This window comes from Sardina pilchardus, chromosome 7 (genome assembly GCF_963854185.1).
Source record: "Sardina pilchardus chromosome 7, fSarPil1.1, whole genome shotgun sequence".
NCBI classification, from domain to species: domain Eukaryota; kingdom Metazoa; phylum Chordata; class Actinopteri; order Clupeiformes; family Clupeidae; genus Sardina; species Sardina pilchardus.
The window spans coordinates 1,577,004-1,596,539 of NC_085000.1; the positions used below are offsets into that span (position 1 = coordinate 1,577,004).

Here is a 19,536-nt window from a genome sequence, read left to right on the forward strand (position 1 = left end):
TTTGGAATGTTCAGAGCAGTTCTGCTAAGGATTGGTTCAGAGGTGGTCACGTGTTTTATGGACGCCATTTTTACTACCAAAAGTACTTTTGACTAGAATGCTTTCTAACTGTGTGTTCACACCGCGGGCGACTTGAGCTTCCAAAGATTCCGGAAGTCATTCATTTTCAATGGAAGCCGGCTTCTCTCAGCTGCCAGCAGCTACCAATCTGTCGGCGTCGCGTTTTGGGCGTCTTGAGCGACTAGAGAAAGTTGAAAGTGGTTTAACTTTATGGTAATGAGCTATGACGCGGTTCAGCGACCAAACGACTTTCAACGAACATAGAATGCTACTACGTCAGAGCGGCCAGGAGCGGCCAAAGCTTCCCAGCTTCCCACGGCGTCCTTTACAGGGCGTCCTGGGCGATTTTGGAAGCTAAAGTCGCTCTTGGTCTGAACACACAGTAATGCTTTCAGATGGCAGTGTTTTGAGTATCGTTGGCATTAAGTCTTAATATCTTCACCATACAGCGACCCATTTTCTCACTGGAAACTTTTCTGATAACGTTAACATTATAACGTTTACGTCATAAGCATTTTTTGTGATAAGACTTGTTAAGACATTTGCAGCACGGATTTTGTTTCTAACTACCCGGAGAGATGCCACTTCTGGAGGAGCAGCGAATACATCATACATCGTTCGTCTTAACCTTGTCTAAAAGGAAAACGGTTGGAACAACTCTGGTAAATAAGGTTTTTCATCTCATACTGTTATCATTTATGGTCTTAATTTCCTTGCATTTTTGCGTTTTTGAAGCACTAAAGTGGCTATTAAGACAAGCAGCCAGTACGTAGTGTTGTGTCATGTGTGTTTACTAATAGTGCTACAGCTGCTTAGCAGGTAACATAGCGATCTGTAATCATTGATAAACTTGTTAGTTTTGCATTTTCTTTCTTGTCGAGCAAAATAAGACAACGTCTTGTTTGCCTATTTTAAGAATGTCCTCCTGCTTGACTGAAATAGCTGGTCGGATAATTGCAGTTTGCAAGTTAGCTAGTCTTTCTATCAACGTTGTTAGAAACTTTACCAGTAGCCTAGGCACAGTATTGTCCAAATAAATCTGTTGAAATACACAGCATAGTTTGAAGATATGGTTTGCTAGCTATCTGTCAAACTTGGTAGGTGGTGTGCTAATCACGAATTATTAAGTGGTGTCAATACAGACTTCAGCTCTACACTGGTTGTGTAGGCTATACTTCAATCTGTCAGCCCTCTAGTGAGTGTGCCATGCTTTATTGAATCATGGTTTAAGGTGATGAATTATGTCTGTATTATAAAACAAAGCAATATAGTAAATATTATGCTTCCTCTTTGTCTTTTTTGTTATTTTAGATGTAGGTAGAGAAGAGTCAGTGGCTGGTGAAGTAAGAGGGATACAGCTGTCTGCTGATTCAAGGTCCCTGCCCCGTCGCCTCAACATCCTCAAGATCCTGTAGGCTACTGCTGCTGCTCCTTGCTTCAGCACCTTTCCCCTGATGCCTGACACCCCTCATCACCAAATCAGCCCAGTCAACATGGACCCAACATGGACCCAAGTCTCCACCACAGTGTGCACAATACACTATACACAGACAGGGTATGTGATCGGTGTCAATATTGCATGCAGACAAATTGAAATTCCTTCCAAAGAACAAGTGCTTTCCTCAGCTGGATCAATTTAAGTCAAGATAAACAACAGCTTCCTTTCTTCATCGTGTTCTACCATTAACATTATTATGTTTATATTTTTGGTTAATTAAGGCACTTAGTTGCAGTTTCTCAGGTACACTTTGCTATGATGTCATTAGTAAAATTATTAGGAGGATGTAGCGTGTGTGGTGTTAAATGGTACTGCCTTGTATTATCCAAGTCTGAGGCTGAGAGAGGAGATTCACGGTCTGCTCCCTTTGTGTCCCATGTTTTGTGGGTGTGTGTGAGAGAGTGTGCGACAGATAAATGAGTGTGGTGTAGAAGCATACACATTTAATGACAACCTGTGCACATTTCAGATTTTTTAGAAGAGCAGTCCTTACTACAGTGGTAGAAATAGTGGTATTTTTTATGTACATCTACCCATTTAATGACAAGAGTTTCATTATTTTACATGCAGGACGAGAACAAAGGTACAATTGGTCTGAGGGGAGGACACCGCAGACAGCTGATCAACTCCATGTCATCTAATCAGGCCATGTAAAGGACCATGAAGGGATGGACTTGGTGGAGGACAACAATGTGACACCTGAAAAGAGCACATGGAGATCTCTCATCCTCATCCCTCATGCTTATATTGCATTTCATATAGGCCTAGATTCTGATGGTCTTGTAAATGTTTGTTACACAAGTCAGAAATTGTTGTCTTTGATTATTTAATTTGATTATAATAAATGGAAATATATTTTATTGAAAAATATTTTTGAAAACCTAGCAAGTTTGTGTGTTTTAGTATCAGAATGAGCTTGTATTGGCCAAGTATATCTACAAGGAATTTGACTGGCATTAGCTGTTGGAACAATTAGACATACAGTAGTATGCAGTCAGAAGATGCATCCTAGAGCACCACAATATACATAAGGCACCTACCAATAGATTGAGTCCAAAATGTATTGCAAGAGATGTGCAAGAAGCATGTGATTTAGTCTGTAAAAGTTGAACTTATGGCCAAGGTGGTGGTGTCCAATTACAAAAACAGTTCAGGAGAGTGATGGAAGTGGGAAAAATGTGATTATTGTCTGGCAGGTTTTGTGCATAGGGGTAAGTTATTATTTAACGGAAAAGTTTGAGGTCAAACTAATGGTGACCTCCATGTAGTTTTGTAATAATAATAACTTTATATAATAATAGCCTAACTTTATGATAATAATATATATATTTTTTAAATAATTCAATTAAAACTATTTTCTTTTACTGTCCCAGAGTCTATTGAAACAACATACTTATTGATAAAAAAGAAAATAAATAGCATATTTTAGTCTTGCCTCATGCACGGTCGAAATACATTATGTCCGAATCTGGAGGTCAGACGTCAAATCTAACAGTGATTCAAAGAGTTGCTGCAACATGTAGGGATCGCTGGCTTAAGTAAGGTAAGATGTTATTCATTGTGCCCTAAACAGGCTTATTTCACCAAAATGAAGCTTTCAGCTTTCTCTTACTGCCTTATTTCAAGGTGTTTCCTCAGACTAATATCTAACTGCTGTAAGAAATTGGATAAACAAAGTTCGCCTCGTAGGCGTTTTCAGAGCTAGCTGGCTCCGACTAGGCAACGTTTATTACTATTTATCTGGTCTTTGCTAATTTTTTCAAAATGTATAATGCAGCGTATTTGCAACAGCATTAACATCTTAATGGATAGTGATGCACATTATAACATTTATAGGCTTGTTTATGACGATGTTAAGCTATTTGTTTCAACATGTCATATTCACCCTATTGACCATCATTGAGACGAACGTCACTTCCGGTAGTAAAGATGGCGCCCATGATTTGAGTTGGCGATACTCTCCACATATAGGGCACTAGTTTTGGTCAATGGAGAGGGAGAGAAATGCTCCGCATATCCGTCTCATTTAATCCGTCTCATTTAATCATTAAAATGAAGGTGATGACTGGCGAAATTATAATCAAACGACGTTTCAATAAACCATTGTTGAAATTAATGAAAATGGTTTTAGAAGCCTTCAATTCAACCTGAAAGACTCGATATAGGCAACCTTAGATTAATTCATTAATTCATTACGGTTACAAGACCGCATTTCCGTGAATAGGCTATTATTGTCAAGGCGAAGACGAAAGAGATGGACAAGATGGACATTTAGGCTACATTTATGCTAGGAATAGCCTACTTAGAAATGTGTAGGCCTATAGGCTATTTTAAAACGGAGGCATGTTCATTTTAACCGGCAACGCTGGGTAGCTTACCCAGCACTTTATCACAGATTTTGTCCCCACCACTTTTGACAACTGAAAATAAAATGTATTTAACAGAAATATCTTTAATAGGCCTACATGCCTATCATGTCACTTTACTTATAACCGTAGGCTACATGCATGGAGAAGATCGCGCATTTTGTAACATTGTAACAATGGATGGTCAGATATGGGATAGGGCAGTGAGGGTGATTCATTGTAACCATCGACTAGTAGGCCTAGCTCCGCAAAAGAAGTTTCTAGCAACTTAGAATATATGGATCTCGTTATGCATGTTCATGTTGATTCAGAGATAGACATAGACTACCGTGGGCTACTGTGCGTCAATATAACAGCATTTTATCATGTGGTGAATTAATGACTAACGTCAGTTTAACATGTCAGAACTTTTGATCGGCGTTTCAAGTGCATGCCGCGAATAAATGAACTCGACTGACTGAATCCTTTATATTTCTTGGCTAAGTGCGAAGAGATTGACACTCGAACTGTGGCGTAACTGGTTGAGGCATCTTAATCATACGTCAGCGACCGGGGTTCAAAACTTACTCTACGAACCTCCGGAACCCAATAAGACAAGAGGCATTATTTTATTAAAAAGTTTTGCGATTTTGCGGCACACACGCCTTGCATTCTAGGAATATCGCCGCCATTTGGTAGCGCACCGAACGTAATATCCATTCATTCAGATGCACAAGACAAGAAGCAGAAATAGCGATTTATTCTTTTCCTCTTGCGATCGTGGGTTGCACTGTTACACCCCACTACACAGCAACATACTACCAAGAAGGCAAAAACTAAGTAACAGGAACACACTAAAAGGTGGGAGTAAATCCATAGTAATCCATAGTAAACTAAGGAGTGAAGCTGCCAATGTGGCTGTACCCGCGAAGTTTTGATGTCATGATCCCGAGCCCTAGTGTCAGGAAGTGTCTGTCGAGAGAGAGGGGGGAGGGAGGCAATGGTCCTCAATGCCGCATATAGGTAGGCTATAATGTCTAGTGAACTGGTTAGACAAGTGTGGGGGAGGGGGAATGATCGCACAAGACAATTGCTCTTCATGAAATGGGTAGTCTCACAGACGTTTGTCGATGTTTAAACGTAGCCTACTACATCACTTGCGAAATCGGACGTGGCACATAGAATTATTAGCAGCAACAAAGGTAGTTGATGACATTGTCAGTGCTATTGACTCTAAAGAATCTTGTGCAGCATTATTTGTTGATCTCTCAAAAGCTTTCGATACAGTTGATCACCCTATTTTGTTACAGTGTCTGTCTAACTGTGGGATGTCTGTTAATACCATTGAATGGTTTAGGAACTATCTGTCTAGCAGATATCAGTGTGTCACATGTGAAGGTATTATGTCAGGGGAAGCAGAACTAATAGTTGGAGTCCCTCAAGGCTCCATACTAGGGCCTCTGTTGTTTACTATCTACATAAATGATATTTGTACGAATATAGATGCAGTTGTACATCTTTATGCAGATGATACTGTCATATACAGTACTGCCAGATCTCCATATGAGGCATTAAAGAAAATGCAGGATGCTTTCACAATTTTACAAAAAAACCTTCTCAAATTAAAATTGGTGCTAAATTCTAAAAAAACTAAATATATGCTGTTTACCCACTCTAGTAATGCACTTGATTTGCCACATATAGTCACTCTGCATGGCCAAGAAATTGAAAAAGTGGAAAGCTATAAATATTTAGGATTTTTGGTAGATGAAAAACTCATTTAAATCCCATGTAGAAGACTTAGTAAGGAAGTTGAGAGTTAAGTTAGGTTTTTATTATAGGAATAAGGCTTGTTTTAATATAAAAGTAAGGAAGGAACTTGTAGCCGCTACCTTTTTGTCTGTTTTGGATTATGGAGACATTCTTTATATGCATGCATCAAAGTCTGTATTACGCTCACTGGATTCTGTTTACCATTCTGCCTTGCGCTTTGTTGTGAAGGCTGAGTATTCCACACATCATTGTAGTTTATACACTTTATCTGGTTGGTCTCCACTCTCAATTCGTAGACAGCATCACTGGCTAATTTTTATTTATAAGGCAGTGATAGGATTGTTGCCCTCCTATTTATCAGTATTATCCCCAATAGAAAATCATAGGTACAATCTTAGGTCTAATAACAGCATTCTTTTTGCTACACCTGCCGTACGATCCGAATTTGGTAAGACTGCTTTCCGTTACAATGCCCCTTCAACCTGGAATGCTTTACAGAAGCAGTTGAAGTTAAGCACTTTTATTTCAGTCAATGATTTTAAAGCATGTGTCAGAGATCCTCAGCTACAACTGTAGTTGTATATAGTCTGGTCTATTGTTCTTGTCTCTTGTTTTTCTTCTGTTTGTGGCTTTCTATATTGCTTGTTGTATGGTGTCTTGATTGTTACATGTGATATTTTTGTTTGCTGTTCTATTTAATTGTTGTCCTTATGTTGTGCTGTGCTTTGCTATGTTTAATGTGGTGTGGCTTGTGCAGAGCTGTTTTGTTGTTGTGTAATGTGGTGTGATCTGTTTGTTGCTTTGTATGTTCTTTGTTTGTACTAACTGGTGTTTATTGTTGTCTATGTGTGCATGGTTGGTCCACTGTAGGTGAGGTGAGGTCTATTTTAGGTGTTTTAAGTGTTGCCTTTCTTGGCCAGGGACCATTTGAAAAAGAGACTATATGTCTCAATATGACCCCCCTGGTTAAATAAAGGATAAATAAAAATAAAAAAAATTAGGCTACTGGATTTAATATAGCATAGACTTTGTTCATCCTATATTAGCCTATATTAAAATGTAATGTGCTGCGGGGAAGCATTGGGGAAGTCAGTTTAAGTTGTCCTGTAACAATTTGCCTCTTATTATAATCAAGAGTATGCAGCCACTACGCACATAATAGCCTAGGTTACGGGCGGATGCGAGCAACCCCATGCAAAAGAAGGCCTTAAGTTAACGGACTGAAGGCCTGTTTACATGTCAAACATGCATTAAATCTAAGAAACGAAAAACACAAATATCATGTATTGTGTCGTTAACAGTTAATGACTTCGTGGCCACTATGCGCAACTGCATCGCGCAGTGAGCTGAAGGATAGGAGGACCAACACTTATTACCACAAAGCTTTGTAAAGCACTAACAACCACCCCTCAAAGTTCATTGTCCATAAGTCCAAACAATAAGTATAAAAATCCGACAATCCAAAACGATAACGAGATCTCCCAGAAACGAAAAACAAGTTTGTTGAGTAGCCTAGTCCTTCCAACAATCTCAGATTTTGCGTTTGTTAGATAAAAGGCATTCTGTCCTGCTGTATTCCAATGAGAAAAAATCATCCACAAGGTAGGCTAAGGGTCACGGTAATGCAGCATGCAGGAATCTATATACGCACAAAACGAATGAATGGGTTATATCGGCCAAAACGAATGAATGGGTTGGGAGAGTCGTCTGGCTGTGTCAGCAGACTGCAGTCGGTCTCGAGGGGTTAAATAGCGCACGTACTTGAATTTTAATCTGAAGAAGACCACACGAAAATAAAATCAAAAAAGAAGGATTTCAAGTGTGCGAACCTTTTTCCATTTTTTTATGATTTATCCTACTCTTGTTCTGCACCTTGACCGGGGATGTGCACAAACTTTTTTACTACACTTGAATTTTAAACCAACTCTTCTCTAGCCTATATCCTATAGCCATACTTTAATAATCAGATGTTATGCTCATTTTTGTAGGCTACACCTCACCGGCAAGCACGCACGCAAATGCTGCTTTTGCACATCTACAATATTGGCCAGGCTATATAGAATAGGCTTTTAGGACTGTGTTTTGCCTTCGTGCAACTTTAGTTGTGCTCAATCTAAGTTATTGTCAGTAGGGATAGGTCATATTACCAAATGGCGAACCTCGAAAATTATTTAGGATATAGAGCCGTGTCCATTACGCATGCAGTTATTTTTTAGGCTATTGTTTTATTTGAGTGTTTTTGTCTACCATGGCAAACATAGTTGAAACGTTCGCTCTAAACTTATGTATCTCCAATCGGCTTTCACAAAACCGATGAGGTCCAGATCTCAGTGGCCTCATAGCTGCCTACAGCCATGCATAGTAAGCCTAATGATAGCCTAATAGTTATGACATTAATAGCCTATTAATGACCTCATGTCGGAATGGCACGTTGTTTGAAAAAAAAAAGTTAAATAGGCCTAGGCCTACCGCCGAGTGGGGATATGTCGGAATGAACAGCGGATACTAGAGATGCACCGATCGATCGGCCGCCGATTGGAATCGGCCGATTTTCACGTGATCGGCCACGACCGGCGACCGGCCGGTCAGTCTGAGACATGCCGATTTTATGCCGGTCAAAAAATGTACTCGCACGTACTTGTAACAACATCACACTCACAGCTGAGTTTGCAAAGTTTGATGAAGCTAGGCCAACAGTCAGGGCTAGATAAAGCGCTAATACTGAGTTTTTCTATGCAGCGAACGCTGTGCTTTGCCATATTGCGTGGAATTTACTATACTAAGCTGTCACTTCAGGTTACAGCGCTCATCAAAGCCCGTCCTTGCCGCTAATTGCGTGCCCACAGCTGAACCACAAGCGCTATCAATAAGCAGCGACATCACGGCAGGAATAAACATAGTTTTGCTTCGGTTTGCCAACTTATCATGTATTCTTTCACACTACTACAACAACTAAGTCCGATTTACACATTTAGAGGTTTATTTCATTACCTTTTGTCTGATCACGCCTGTATATTTCTTCTAAATTCGCCAAAAGTTAGCATTCTAACGTGTCATAAACTACCGCGACCGTGATACAAAACATCATGCGTGGTGTCGTTGGAAAGCTCCTGCATGACGTTATGCCATCCAAATATGGACACTTCCTTAGTAGCCTATCCGCAAGCAATAGCGAAAGTTCAAAGAAGAGTGTGGACTGAGAATGTAAAGTAATTTGCTGTGTTTCAAGGCTTCTCAAAATTATTTTTTTTTGTTGTCATTTTCCAACATCTCAGCCTATGTAGCACTAACTTCAGTTATCAGTATTCTGAAGATATTTACAGTTGGATATTGCATATGGATGTGAGAAGAAAAGAAATAGTGTTCCTAGTGCATTTCTACATGTGTGAAATGAATGTCCCACACTTGGATTACTGCAGCTGAAGAAGACTTGAAGAAGAATCTGTCTATTCACATTTTTCTACCAGCCATTGATAAGTTGATTACATTTCTAACATGTTGTATTAAAAAAATATAGGCTAGAAAATAACTCTTTGTTTGTGCTGTAAAGTGGTTAGAAGAAATTAAATCGGAATCGGCTAAAATCGGTATCGGCCGGTCAAACTCGATGAAAAATCGGAAATCGGAATCGGCCAAAAACTTGCAATCGGTGCATCTCTAGCGGATACCAGCTGGGTTGTAAAACATTACTGTATTCGTTGATCTTATCGATGCAGTCCTTGCGGCCACTTCTCCCCATCGTAGGAAACTTTCTGTTTAGTGTTGACAACACAAAGGCCTTCACGTTGTGTGGCAGTGCTTGCTTGCCCTTCGATCCATCCCAGTTGGTGGTTTTGCACCTGTCCCTGAGTTATAGTCTATATGAGTAAGCGCTTATGCTCTAAACGCATAATAAAAGAAGCACCTGCAGCAGTGCTTATGGCAAGGCTATTAACACCTGTCACTGAGCTATGGACAAGCAGTTATGCTCGAAAATTATCATAATAACAGACACACCTAATTGTATGGCTCTGTTTAAACACATCAAATTAGCAAGCATTTCCGCAGCAACGTTTGCTTTCTTTTTCTGTCGGTCCGTGGTTGCTTGGTCAATTGCGCAGCAAATTATCAGATCACCGGACCTAATTTCACTCCATGTCTTGCGGACCAGCAGCAGTCTCCACGTTTCGCGGCCCATAGTTTGAGAAACGCTGCATTAAAGTGTCATTAGGTTGTAGGCTATATGTTTAGTGATTTCTTTGTGTGTTTTTCATTGTAGTGTGTGTGCATTGAGTAGTTCCTTAAAATACGGAACAACGAGCGTCCCGTATCTGTTCAATACGGAAGAAGACTAACTATTACTTATATATTTCTTATAACGAAACGCGAAGAAAAAATACGAGGACTGACCATCTCGTTTCTCCGCGTTTCCCCCAATACCATGGCGACAAAGAGAAATAAATATGATTTGACATTTAAGCTGATTGCTGACAAATTTGCCACACAATTCGGGAGAAGCAGCGGACAGGAGCGCCACCACAAGCAAGCACTTCTAGCCCAAATTAACATGGCAACGTTGCCTATGAGTAAAGTGTCTAAGTAGGCTAGTCCTACTAATATTACATTTGATTGGTAGCATGTTTGTAGCGCGCCAGTTTACCCATCCCCTACATCAAAACAGCTTAGAATCAATCAAAGAATCAGCTGTGTCGGCGTTAGGCTGTAGGCGATTTTCTATAACCATTTTCATTCATTTCAACAATGGTTCATTGAAACGTCGTTTGAATAATTTCGCCAGTCATCACCTTCATTGTAATGATTAAATGAGATTAAGGAGTCGACTATTGACGGATATGCGGTCTTCATCATTTTGAAATGCGGGATGAAACTTTCTGCCACCTGGTGGTTGTTTGGGTACATTGCCTTAGCCTCGAAAAAAATCGGCTTGACGGCCTGCGGGATCTCTTCGGGAGTCCCGCGGGAGAAGGTGCATTCTCAACCCGTACCCACTGTATTTATTCCCTGCATCGCGTGCAAACTAGATCCACTGTGGTCGATCTTCAGTGCATTTGCTTGTTGTATATGTCTCTGCATGCGCAATCTAGGCAGATACTAATCATCCAAATGGCACTGCTGCCATCTTGCGGTTCGGATCGCTAGTACAGCCTGTTTACAAGCCTGAAACTCTGCCAGATCGTCCCCAAGCCCACCCAGGAGCCCTCCCCATTGAAAAAGGTAATTGACGTCTATAGACGTCAATGGCAGTCAACGTATGTGTCTAAATTGACGTTTAAAGACGTCAATGGCAGTGAATGAGTTAATATTATGTGCAAGACTGACCAAGCATACCAAATCGGTAATCTCTTAATACCATCACCATACGTTTTCTCAAGGAAAGAAATATGTTTTGAATGACATGGGCGAAAGGTTCATGGAGGTGAACGGCTGGACAAACACGAAATTAAGGTGTTAACTAAACAATTTAGTAGGGCTATGATACACAGGCTTTGTGGTTAAAACGATGAAAACCAGTAAGGTAGTCTACCATATCTAACTTCAAGCACAGTTGGCTACCTTAGTTTACACACGCGCAGAAATTAAAAGTCAATATCAGCATCACAAGATTGCATCATTATCGGAAAATCTTGACACGTCAAACTGGACGCGAACCCAAAACAAAGCCAAACGAAGCCAAAACAAACACAATAAAACCAACTTCAGAAACGATGTGTTTTTAAATAAAGTGTTGACCATTAGCCTATCGTTTCATGGCTTCTACAATGAACTTGAATCAAACATTCTTCAGAACGCAGCAGATCAACCCGTCTGCTTTCACTTTTATTTCAATGATAGCCACTAGAGAACGGACAAGGCTACTTGTGGAGAATGAAATTGGTAACTAACGTTAACAAGCATAACACAACATAACTGTGTTAGTCAAACTTTCTTGTGTTCTGCTTTGATTTTCTTTAATTTTTCGCGCTTCAGCTTGGCTTGTTGTGTGTGCTATGCGTCTGTGTTGTAGCCTAGTGCTGTAGCAAAGTGACGTGTTCGGACCCGGGGGGCGTTGCGTTCTCCACTCCACAGGTTCCACTCTTTATTTAGGCTAATCAAAATAATAGTGGTTAACAAATGAAACTTTTGACGAGAATGCGATACGGAGAAGTCACTGCGCAAATTTTAAGACCCAGAAATCAAAATTCAAGACTTTTTCAAGTCTTTTTAAGGTATTATTTCAAAATTCATGAATTCAATGCTTTTAAGACTTTTAGAGAGATAGATGCCTGATGGGGAGACAAATTCTTATGGGGCTCACTTCAGCTAGAAGGGTATTCTGGATGATGCCATCATGGATATAAAAACAAAATAAAAGCTGGCAGTCTGTAACAGTCATTTTAGAAGTGTTACTGTCTAGTGCTGGAGGAACCGTACCTTTGGCTGGCGCTTGGTGTCCTGAAGGATGGTCATCGGGTCTGGGTCGGGCACGGCATGGCCCACAATTGTGGGCCCAAACACTCGTGCCAGATTGGTGACATTCATCTTAGTTGCTGGACTCTGGGAAACTCTAACAAACAGATGCAATGCAGACAGTTAATACATACATTGGTAGAAAACAACTACCTGTAGCGAATATTCCAATTTATGTCTTCTCATTCAATTCACTTTTCAGCACACAGTGTTAAGCAGCTTGCACACTGCCCAAACAAGTGCCAACAAACACCAACATTCTAAAGTTGGCAGTTGTTGGCATTTGTCTGTTGGTAGTCTTTAGAATGTTCATAAGACCAACTTTCAGTCCACACCGCCCAGACACTAGCAGACAAGACTGACCTTTGTCACCTACCTTTTACAAGGACACAAGGATGTTTATTTGTCACATGCATATGATTATTAATGTAAAGAATGCAGTGAAATTGTCAGTTCCTTTGCCTATGCATAGGTGTTGTGTGTGTGTGTGTGTGTGTGTGTGTGTGGAGGGTGGGGGTAATAATGGTGTAGGCCTACAGTAGGCTATGTAGGGGTTGGAGGGTTAAGGGGAAGGGTGTGTGTGTGTGTGGGGGGGGGGGGGGGGGTAATAATGGTGTACTGTATGTAGGGGTTGGAGGGGTAATGGGTAGGGTATGTGTGTGGGGAAGTGTGCATTTGTGTGTACGTGTGTGTGTGTGTGTGTGTGTGTGTGTGTGTTTGGGGAGTACAATATAACATGGATGAAGTGGAGACCTTACAGACTGTAGCCATAGGCCAATAAGAAGAGTTTGGCTCCAAAATACTATATCCTCCATTTTTTTCTTTTTTTCCATTTTGTTTACAGAACTGTAATTGGCCTTGAATTGTTATTTAGATGGCTGATGAAACACTTTATTTAAACGTAATTCAGCAAACATACAGCTTAAGCAATACTTCCCACAACTTCAATAGGCTATTTGACAACATATCATGGTACTTCACATATTTCTTATTTTAGATAGATTACTGCTGGGCAGGCTATATTGTTTATTTGTTTGTCTGTCTGTTGCAAGATAAGTTATGGATGGATTCTTGATTCTTGATTTGATTTGGGAGCCCCACCACACCAGTGGAGATCAAATACATTACAAGGCATACTTCCCCTGACACACTCAGTGAAAAGGTGGCTTCATATCATATAGGCCTATTTCAAACTTTTTGAAATGCATATGAAGTTTACATTAGGCCTATTTATGATCTGTGTAATTAGCTAAAATACATAGTAAGTTGACTATTTCATATTGATTTTTATTTTGACTCACATTTTACACGATTGTAGTCCTAATATTGACTTACATTAATCTTTAATGTCGACATACAGCCTAGGTCTAATTGAGTGCCTGTGACTTTAAAAGAACGTGAGAGTAATTAGGCTTCATGGTATTTGGCTAGTCTAAAATAGACATAATGAATATGTAGAAGCAATGCTTATGTTTCCTATGTCATTTATGTAGTTCAATAAATGTTCAAAAACCAAAGTGTAAGAACACAATATTCAAGTAGCCTAGGCCTAGTTATTGCTATAGGCTACTATAGACTGACATTGGAGACCAAGAAGAATGTTTTGCAATTTAAAAACGGATTAGGCCTACTCAGGAATGGCTTGTACAGTATAGCCAACAAGAATATGCTTCATATCCTCGTATTTTGGTGAGGTCTGCCGTTTGGTCTTATGATATATGGTTTGCCATGTGTTGAACGAAGAGCTTGAGATATGTTGTAGAGATGGAATAGGCCTAGGCCTAAATATGATAATAATTCATGTAAATTCAGATCTGATTTTCTCGCGAACCGTTTGCTACAGCAAGCCTATTTAAACAGCTAAGATCGTGCTCTGCCAGATGATAATGCATGTGATATCAGTGTGATTAGAACTTCGTGAGCAATCCAACACAGAAGAAGTGTGCATTTTGCATTTGTCGCCCATCACAGATAATGTGCAGACTTACACGACATTCACGTTGATTTTTCTCGCGAATCCTACAGCAACTAGCCTATTTAATACCATCGGAAATATCGTGCTCTGTGAACAAGTGACATGCATATCAGTGTGACTCAAACTTCGTGAGCAATCCGACAGAGAAATGAGTTTGCATTTTGCTTTTTTCGCCGGTCGGTCGCATAGGCTATAATTTCTCTGGGGGTGCATGCATCTCTAGGAAGGAACTGCCTCCTCCAGCCTCCCCCTAGAAACGTCCGGCAGAGTTTACTTATCGATGCTGCTGTTTTTTACGAGTAAATCAGGAGATGAGTGAATAAGTCTAATTAAGACTCCGCTCGCGGATGTTATGCACGCAAGCTGAGCCTAGTTGTCAAGCCAACAAGAGTCAGATTGTTGGAGTTTGTTGGAAAAGTGTCTACACTGCACGAACATTCTAAAACTTTACCGGACCGGACTCGACATGTCGAACTCTTTCGGACTCTGTCAGACAGTGACAAACAAACGCGGACTGACCGTCCACACTGATCGAACGGTTTGTGTTTGTTCGTGTTTGTTGGCGTTTGTTGGCGTTTGTTCGAGCAGTGTGCAAGCTCCTTTAAAGACTTTGCTATAACAGCTTCAACTCTTCTGGGAAGGCTTTCGACAAGGTTTAGGAGTGTTTTTATGGACATTTTTGACCATTCTTCCAAAGGCGCATTTGTGAGATTATACACTGATGTTGGACGAGGCGACTGGCTCTCAGTCTTCGCTCTAATTCCTCCCAAAGGTGTTCTATTGGGTTGAGGCCAGTCAAGTTCATCCATGCCAAACTCTGTCATCCATCTCTGCACCAGTGCACCAAGCGAGGTCCATACACAGTCATGTTGGAACAGGAAGTGGCCATCCCCAAACTCTTCCTACAAAGTTGAGAGCATGGAATTGTCCAAAATCTCTTGGTTAATGCTGAAGCATTCAGAGTTCCTTTCACTGGAACTAAGGCTTAGTTCACACTGGCAGTCGAAATCCGATATTTTGCTTATCTGGATTGTATCTAGCTTGAATTTTGGGTAGTCTGAACAGCACATAACCGCATGAAATGCGATTTTTCCAATGCTGATTCGCACCACATACGGAGGTGGTTTCAATATCACTTACTATCGGATATGACTCAGTCTAACCGTCTAACAGTCGAACCACTTGAATAGGATTTCAACATCCCCCTTTCGTCATTTGCACTGCGGCAAACAATTGCAACGTAATTCTGAGTGACGGAAGTGATTGATTCAGCGCGTGCGCCAGGGCTACCAGCAAAACAAAAACCAACGTCAGACTCAATTCATCAATTTATGGTGAAACATGGAAAACTGTAACGTTAAGGGTGACGAGGTATTTGCGCCGCGGCTACGCATAATAAGTTGGAAAATATAAAAAATAAATCCACTTTCATCCATGACGACTTGGTTGTGCACATCTCTACCTAATGAATCCAGGTGTGTGTAATTTATATCGGATCTGAGCATTGCACGCCAAGATCGGATGTGATCGGATGTGATCACATGCAATATGCAATGTGAACAGTCAGTCAGAAAGATCAGGTTCTGATCGGATATGCAAGACATCCGATTTCGACTGCCAGTGTGAACTAAGCCTAAGAGGACAAGCCCAGCTCGGGGATGGCCCCTTTCTGTTCGAACATGACTGAGCAAGGTCCATAAAGACAAAGATGACAGAGTTTGGTATGGATGAACCTGACAGGCCTGCACAGAATCCTATGGCACACATACAGGGCCAAAACGTCTAATAACGAAACGCCTACAGGTGTAAAAACGTTACGTCTCCACGCGCAAACATTTTACGTGTACAGGTGTTGAGTTTGGTATGGATGAACCTGACAGGCCTGCACAGAATCCTATGGCACACATACAGGGCCAAAACGTCTAATAACGAAACGCCTACAGGTGTAAAAACGTTACGTCTCCACGCGCAAACATTTTACGTGTACAGGTGTTGAGTTTGGTATGGATGAACCTGACAGGCCTGCACATAATCCTATGGCACACATACAGGGCTCAGAGTCTCCCCTTTAAAATGATACCAAACATAACAAAATAAAATATTCCAGTGTTCTGCTTGATTTATACGCATTATTTCTTCAACCTTAGTTTACATTATGTGTGATAACTCAAAACAGCTACTCTTGCCAGATGGCCATCATACATCATTGAAAAGCTGAGATTCCAGGCTTTCAGAAAAGGTATGGTAGCCTTTGCCACCTTTTCGGTAACGGTTTCCATAATTTGAGGCCCTGGCTCACGGTCTATATAGACTAATAGCCTATATAATTTCCCCTCTTAACCCTATGAGACCGACGGACGCGCGTCAAAAAACACACCCATTCTTCTCTGTTACATTGCGCTGCGATTATTAGTCACAGCGAGATGAGACTTATATTGCACGAAAGAGCAGAACCGGGGCTTTCCAACGAGACTAGACACTTGTGCTGAAAAAAACAATATATAGCATGTGTGAATGGCACTTACAATGACCAGGATAAATGCTTCTAACTAGAGGTAGTGAAAATGCCCTTAAAACAGTCTAGGGCTCATAGGGTTTTAAAGACACGTTATATAGCCTTATTATAGCCTACAGATGGTACGGGTTGAGAATGCTCCTTTCTTTGCCGCACATCGGGAATCCCGAAGGTTCGGGACTTTGTAATTAAAACTGCAACCGCAAGGGGGCAACATAAGACTGCCCTAATAACATGAAGGTTCGGCTGATGCCGGAAAACACGGAAAAACCCGAAGACACCGCGCTGGTGACAAGCGGAGAAAAGAGACATGACGCTCGGCATGTCAGATTGCAGTTGCAGAGTTTTCGAATGTTTTACAGCCTACCTCACAGCTCTCTCACGCAACGTAGCCTATAACTCAGTCAGTCCAGCAGAGATGCCAGAGCAACGTTTTGGTCAATGGAGAGGGAGAGAAATGCTCCGCATATCCGTCTCATTTAATCATTAAAATGAAGGTGATGACTGGCGAAATTAATCAAACAACGTTTCAATAAACCATTGTTGAAATTAATGAAAATGGTTTTAGAAAATCGCCTATAGGCCAATCAGAAGGAAATAGCCTTCAATTCAACCTGAAAGACTCGATAGGCAACCTTAGATTAATTCATTAATTCATCACGGTTACAAGACCGCATTTCCGTGAATAGGCTATTCGGTTGTTAAGTCCGACGTCACGGACCCAGCAGCTATTTTGTGAAAAGACGTTTATTAGCGCACAGGGTATCTGCAAATTTTTTATCAGCAAATTTGATGACTTTTAAGACCCTTTTAAGACCTCTAAGAATAAAAATTAAGACCATTACCACGGCAAAAAAATATATATAAAAAGTACGCTCTAGGCTGTTCAGTTTACCAAAGCACATTTGTATTTGAGTGACAGTGCAAATAGTGCACGTCAGGCAACTGACTTCTCAATACTACAACAATACTGCTGTAAATAATGTACAAACAGTGTGTAAACAAATCAAGTTGCAAATTACAAGTTAAACACAGTTAAAAAATGGACAAGGCTCCCGACTAACTTTTCGCGTTGGTTGCACTGGTGCGCCTAACTTTTTTTTCAGGTGCACCACCACAAAATGTAGGTGCACCCACATTTTCATTGCATAGCTTTCTAACACACACTGCACACTTTATGCAGATTATATAGCCTACTACCGTATTTGTATTACAACTCTAGGCCTACCTCTTTAATTCAGCTGTCTGATTGATGCCTCAAAATATTGTAAACAAAGTAGCATAGTTGGCTAGCTTATCATAGTCTACTGGTTGGACTGTTCAGTTTCCCCCACATGTGTTTAAGTTTCAAGGTAGGCTGATACTTTCTCTCCTTGGGACAGGTCCTTTTAGTCTTGGAGTTGGAAAACATTGGTGATGAGATGATCACTCAACTTGAATGCAAGGGTTTTAATAAAATGTGCAGCATGCTATGATGCTAACCGGATTTCATAATAATTTAGCTAGTCGTCATTGCTTTTTTCACGATTGTGAATGTTTTATTTGGATTAAATGTGCATGTCGAGGGGTGGGTGTCCATTGAGCGCGCACGAGAAAGAGAGAGGGCCAAGCCGAGGAGGTTTACTTCTATATTGTTTGGTAAAGTTGCACGCATAGTCTACAATGAAAACAGGCGAAAGAAATGTATGCTCTCACCCGAAAAGCGTCAGGTGCACCATAGCAACCTCAAATATTTTTCAGTCACATTCTTAAAAATCTTGGCTCGCGTCTGCCACTCTGAAACACTATCTCCGTCTGTAGGAACGCACACGCTACTTTTTACTGTGTAATTATATTGTAACACCCACAATAAAGTAAATGGCTGTGTGATCTCAGATCCGGGTGATATTAGACATGCTTTTAATAAACACTTCTCGGAAGCAGGTTATTTATTTGATAAGCTGTTTCCATCGACTAGTAGGCCTAGCTCCGCAAAATAAGTTTCTAGCAACTTATATAGATCTTGGTATGCATGTTCATGTTGATTCAGAGATAGGCATAGACTACCGTAGGCTACTGTGCGTCAAGCTATATGACAGCATTTTAGTGGTGAACTAGAAATGCAAATGCAATTCCCGAGGAATTACACGAGGGGATGCAATCTGTTGGGTAGACTTTTATTTTGACACAGGAAACACTTCAATAGGATGTGTAGTTCAGGGAGAGAGAGAGATGCTTAAAGCCAAACATTCTAAAGTGGAACTCTGTTCTAGAATCTTTGATTAAAAGTGACAGTTGGATTCACAGGGCAGTGTTCTAACTAGACTGGGAACTGAGAGTTCTGGCTCATTATGACATCACATTCTCCATTAAAGTCTATGGGGGAAAAATACACTTTTAATTACAAATATCTCAAAAAGTATAAACTTCTCAAAAATGTCAAATAGATTGTCTAGTAGATATTTGGAAGATCTACGGAACGGTGTTTCAACCAAGTTTGTACGTTAAGCGGTTCGGGCTGAATAGCACGCACAAAAAGGTAAAAAGAATAATAATAATAACTAGAAATGCAATTCCCGAGGAATTACACGAGGGGATGCAATCTGTTGGGTAGACTTTTATTTTGACACACAGGAAACACTTCAATAGGATGTGTAGTTCAGGGAGAGAGAGAGATGCTTAAAGCCAAACATTCTAAAGTGGAACTCTGTTCTAGAATCTTTCTGTTCTAGAATCTTTGATTAAAACTGACAGTTGGATTCACAGGGCAGTGTTCTAACTAGACTGGGAACTGAGAGTTCTGGCTCATTATGACATCACATTCTCCATTAAAGTCTATGGGGGAAAAATACACTTTTAATTACAAATATCTCAAAAAGTATAAACTTCTCAAAAATGTCAAATAGATTGTCTAGTAGATATTTGGAAGATCTACGGAACGGTG

The 19,536-nt window shown here is 40.5% G+C and overlaps 1 protein-coding gene and 1 long non-coding RNA gene across 3 annotated transcripts in view; one reads left to right on the forward strand and one right to left on the reverse strand.

Moving 5' to 3' along the window:
* Positions 1 to 19,536, reverse strand: part of racgap1 (Rac GTPase activating protein 1) — a 52,635-nt gene that overhangs the window by 5,142 nt on the left and 27,957 nt on the right. For both annotated transcript variants that reach the window (XM_062540274.1, XM_062540275.1), the window contains exon 14: positions 12,088 to 12,220. In XM_062540274.1, coding sequence (XP_062396258.1) covers positions 12,088 to 12,220 — 133 coding nt within the window. The remainder of the gene's footprint in view (positions 1 to 12,087; positions 12,221 to 19,536) is intronic.
* Positions 571 to 2,428, forward strand: LOC134088159 (uncharacterized). The gene is made up of 3 exons (XR_009939904.1): positions 571 to 722; positions 1,372 to 1,615; positions 2,129 to 2,428. It is a non-coding gene; the product is annotated as an uncharacterized LOC134088159 (long non-coding RNA).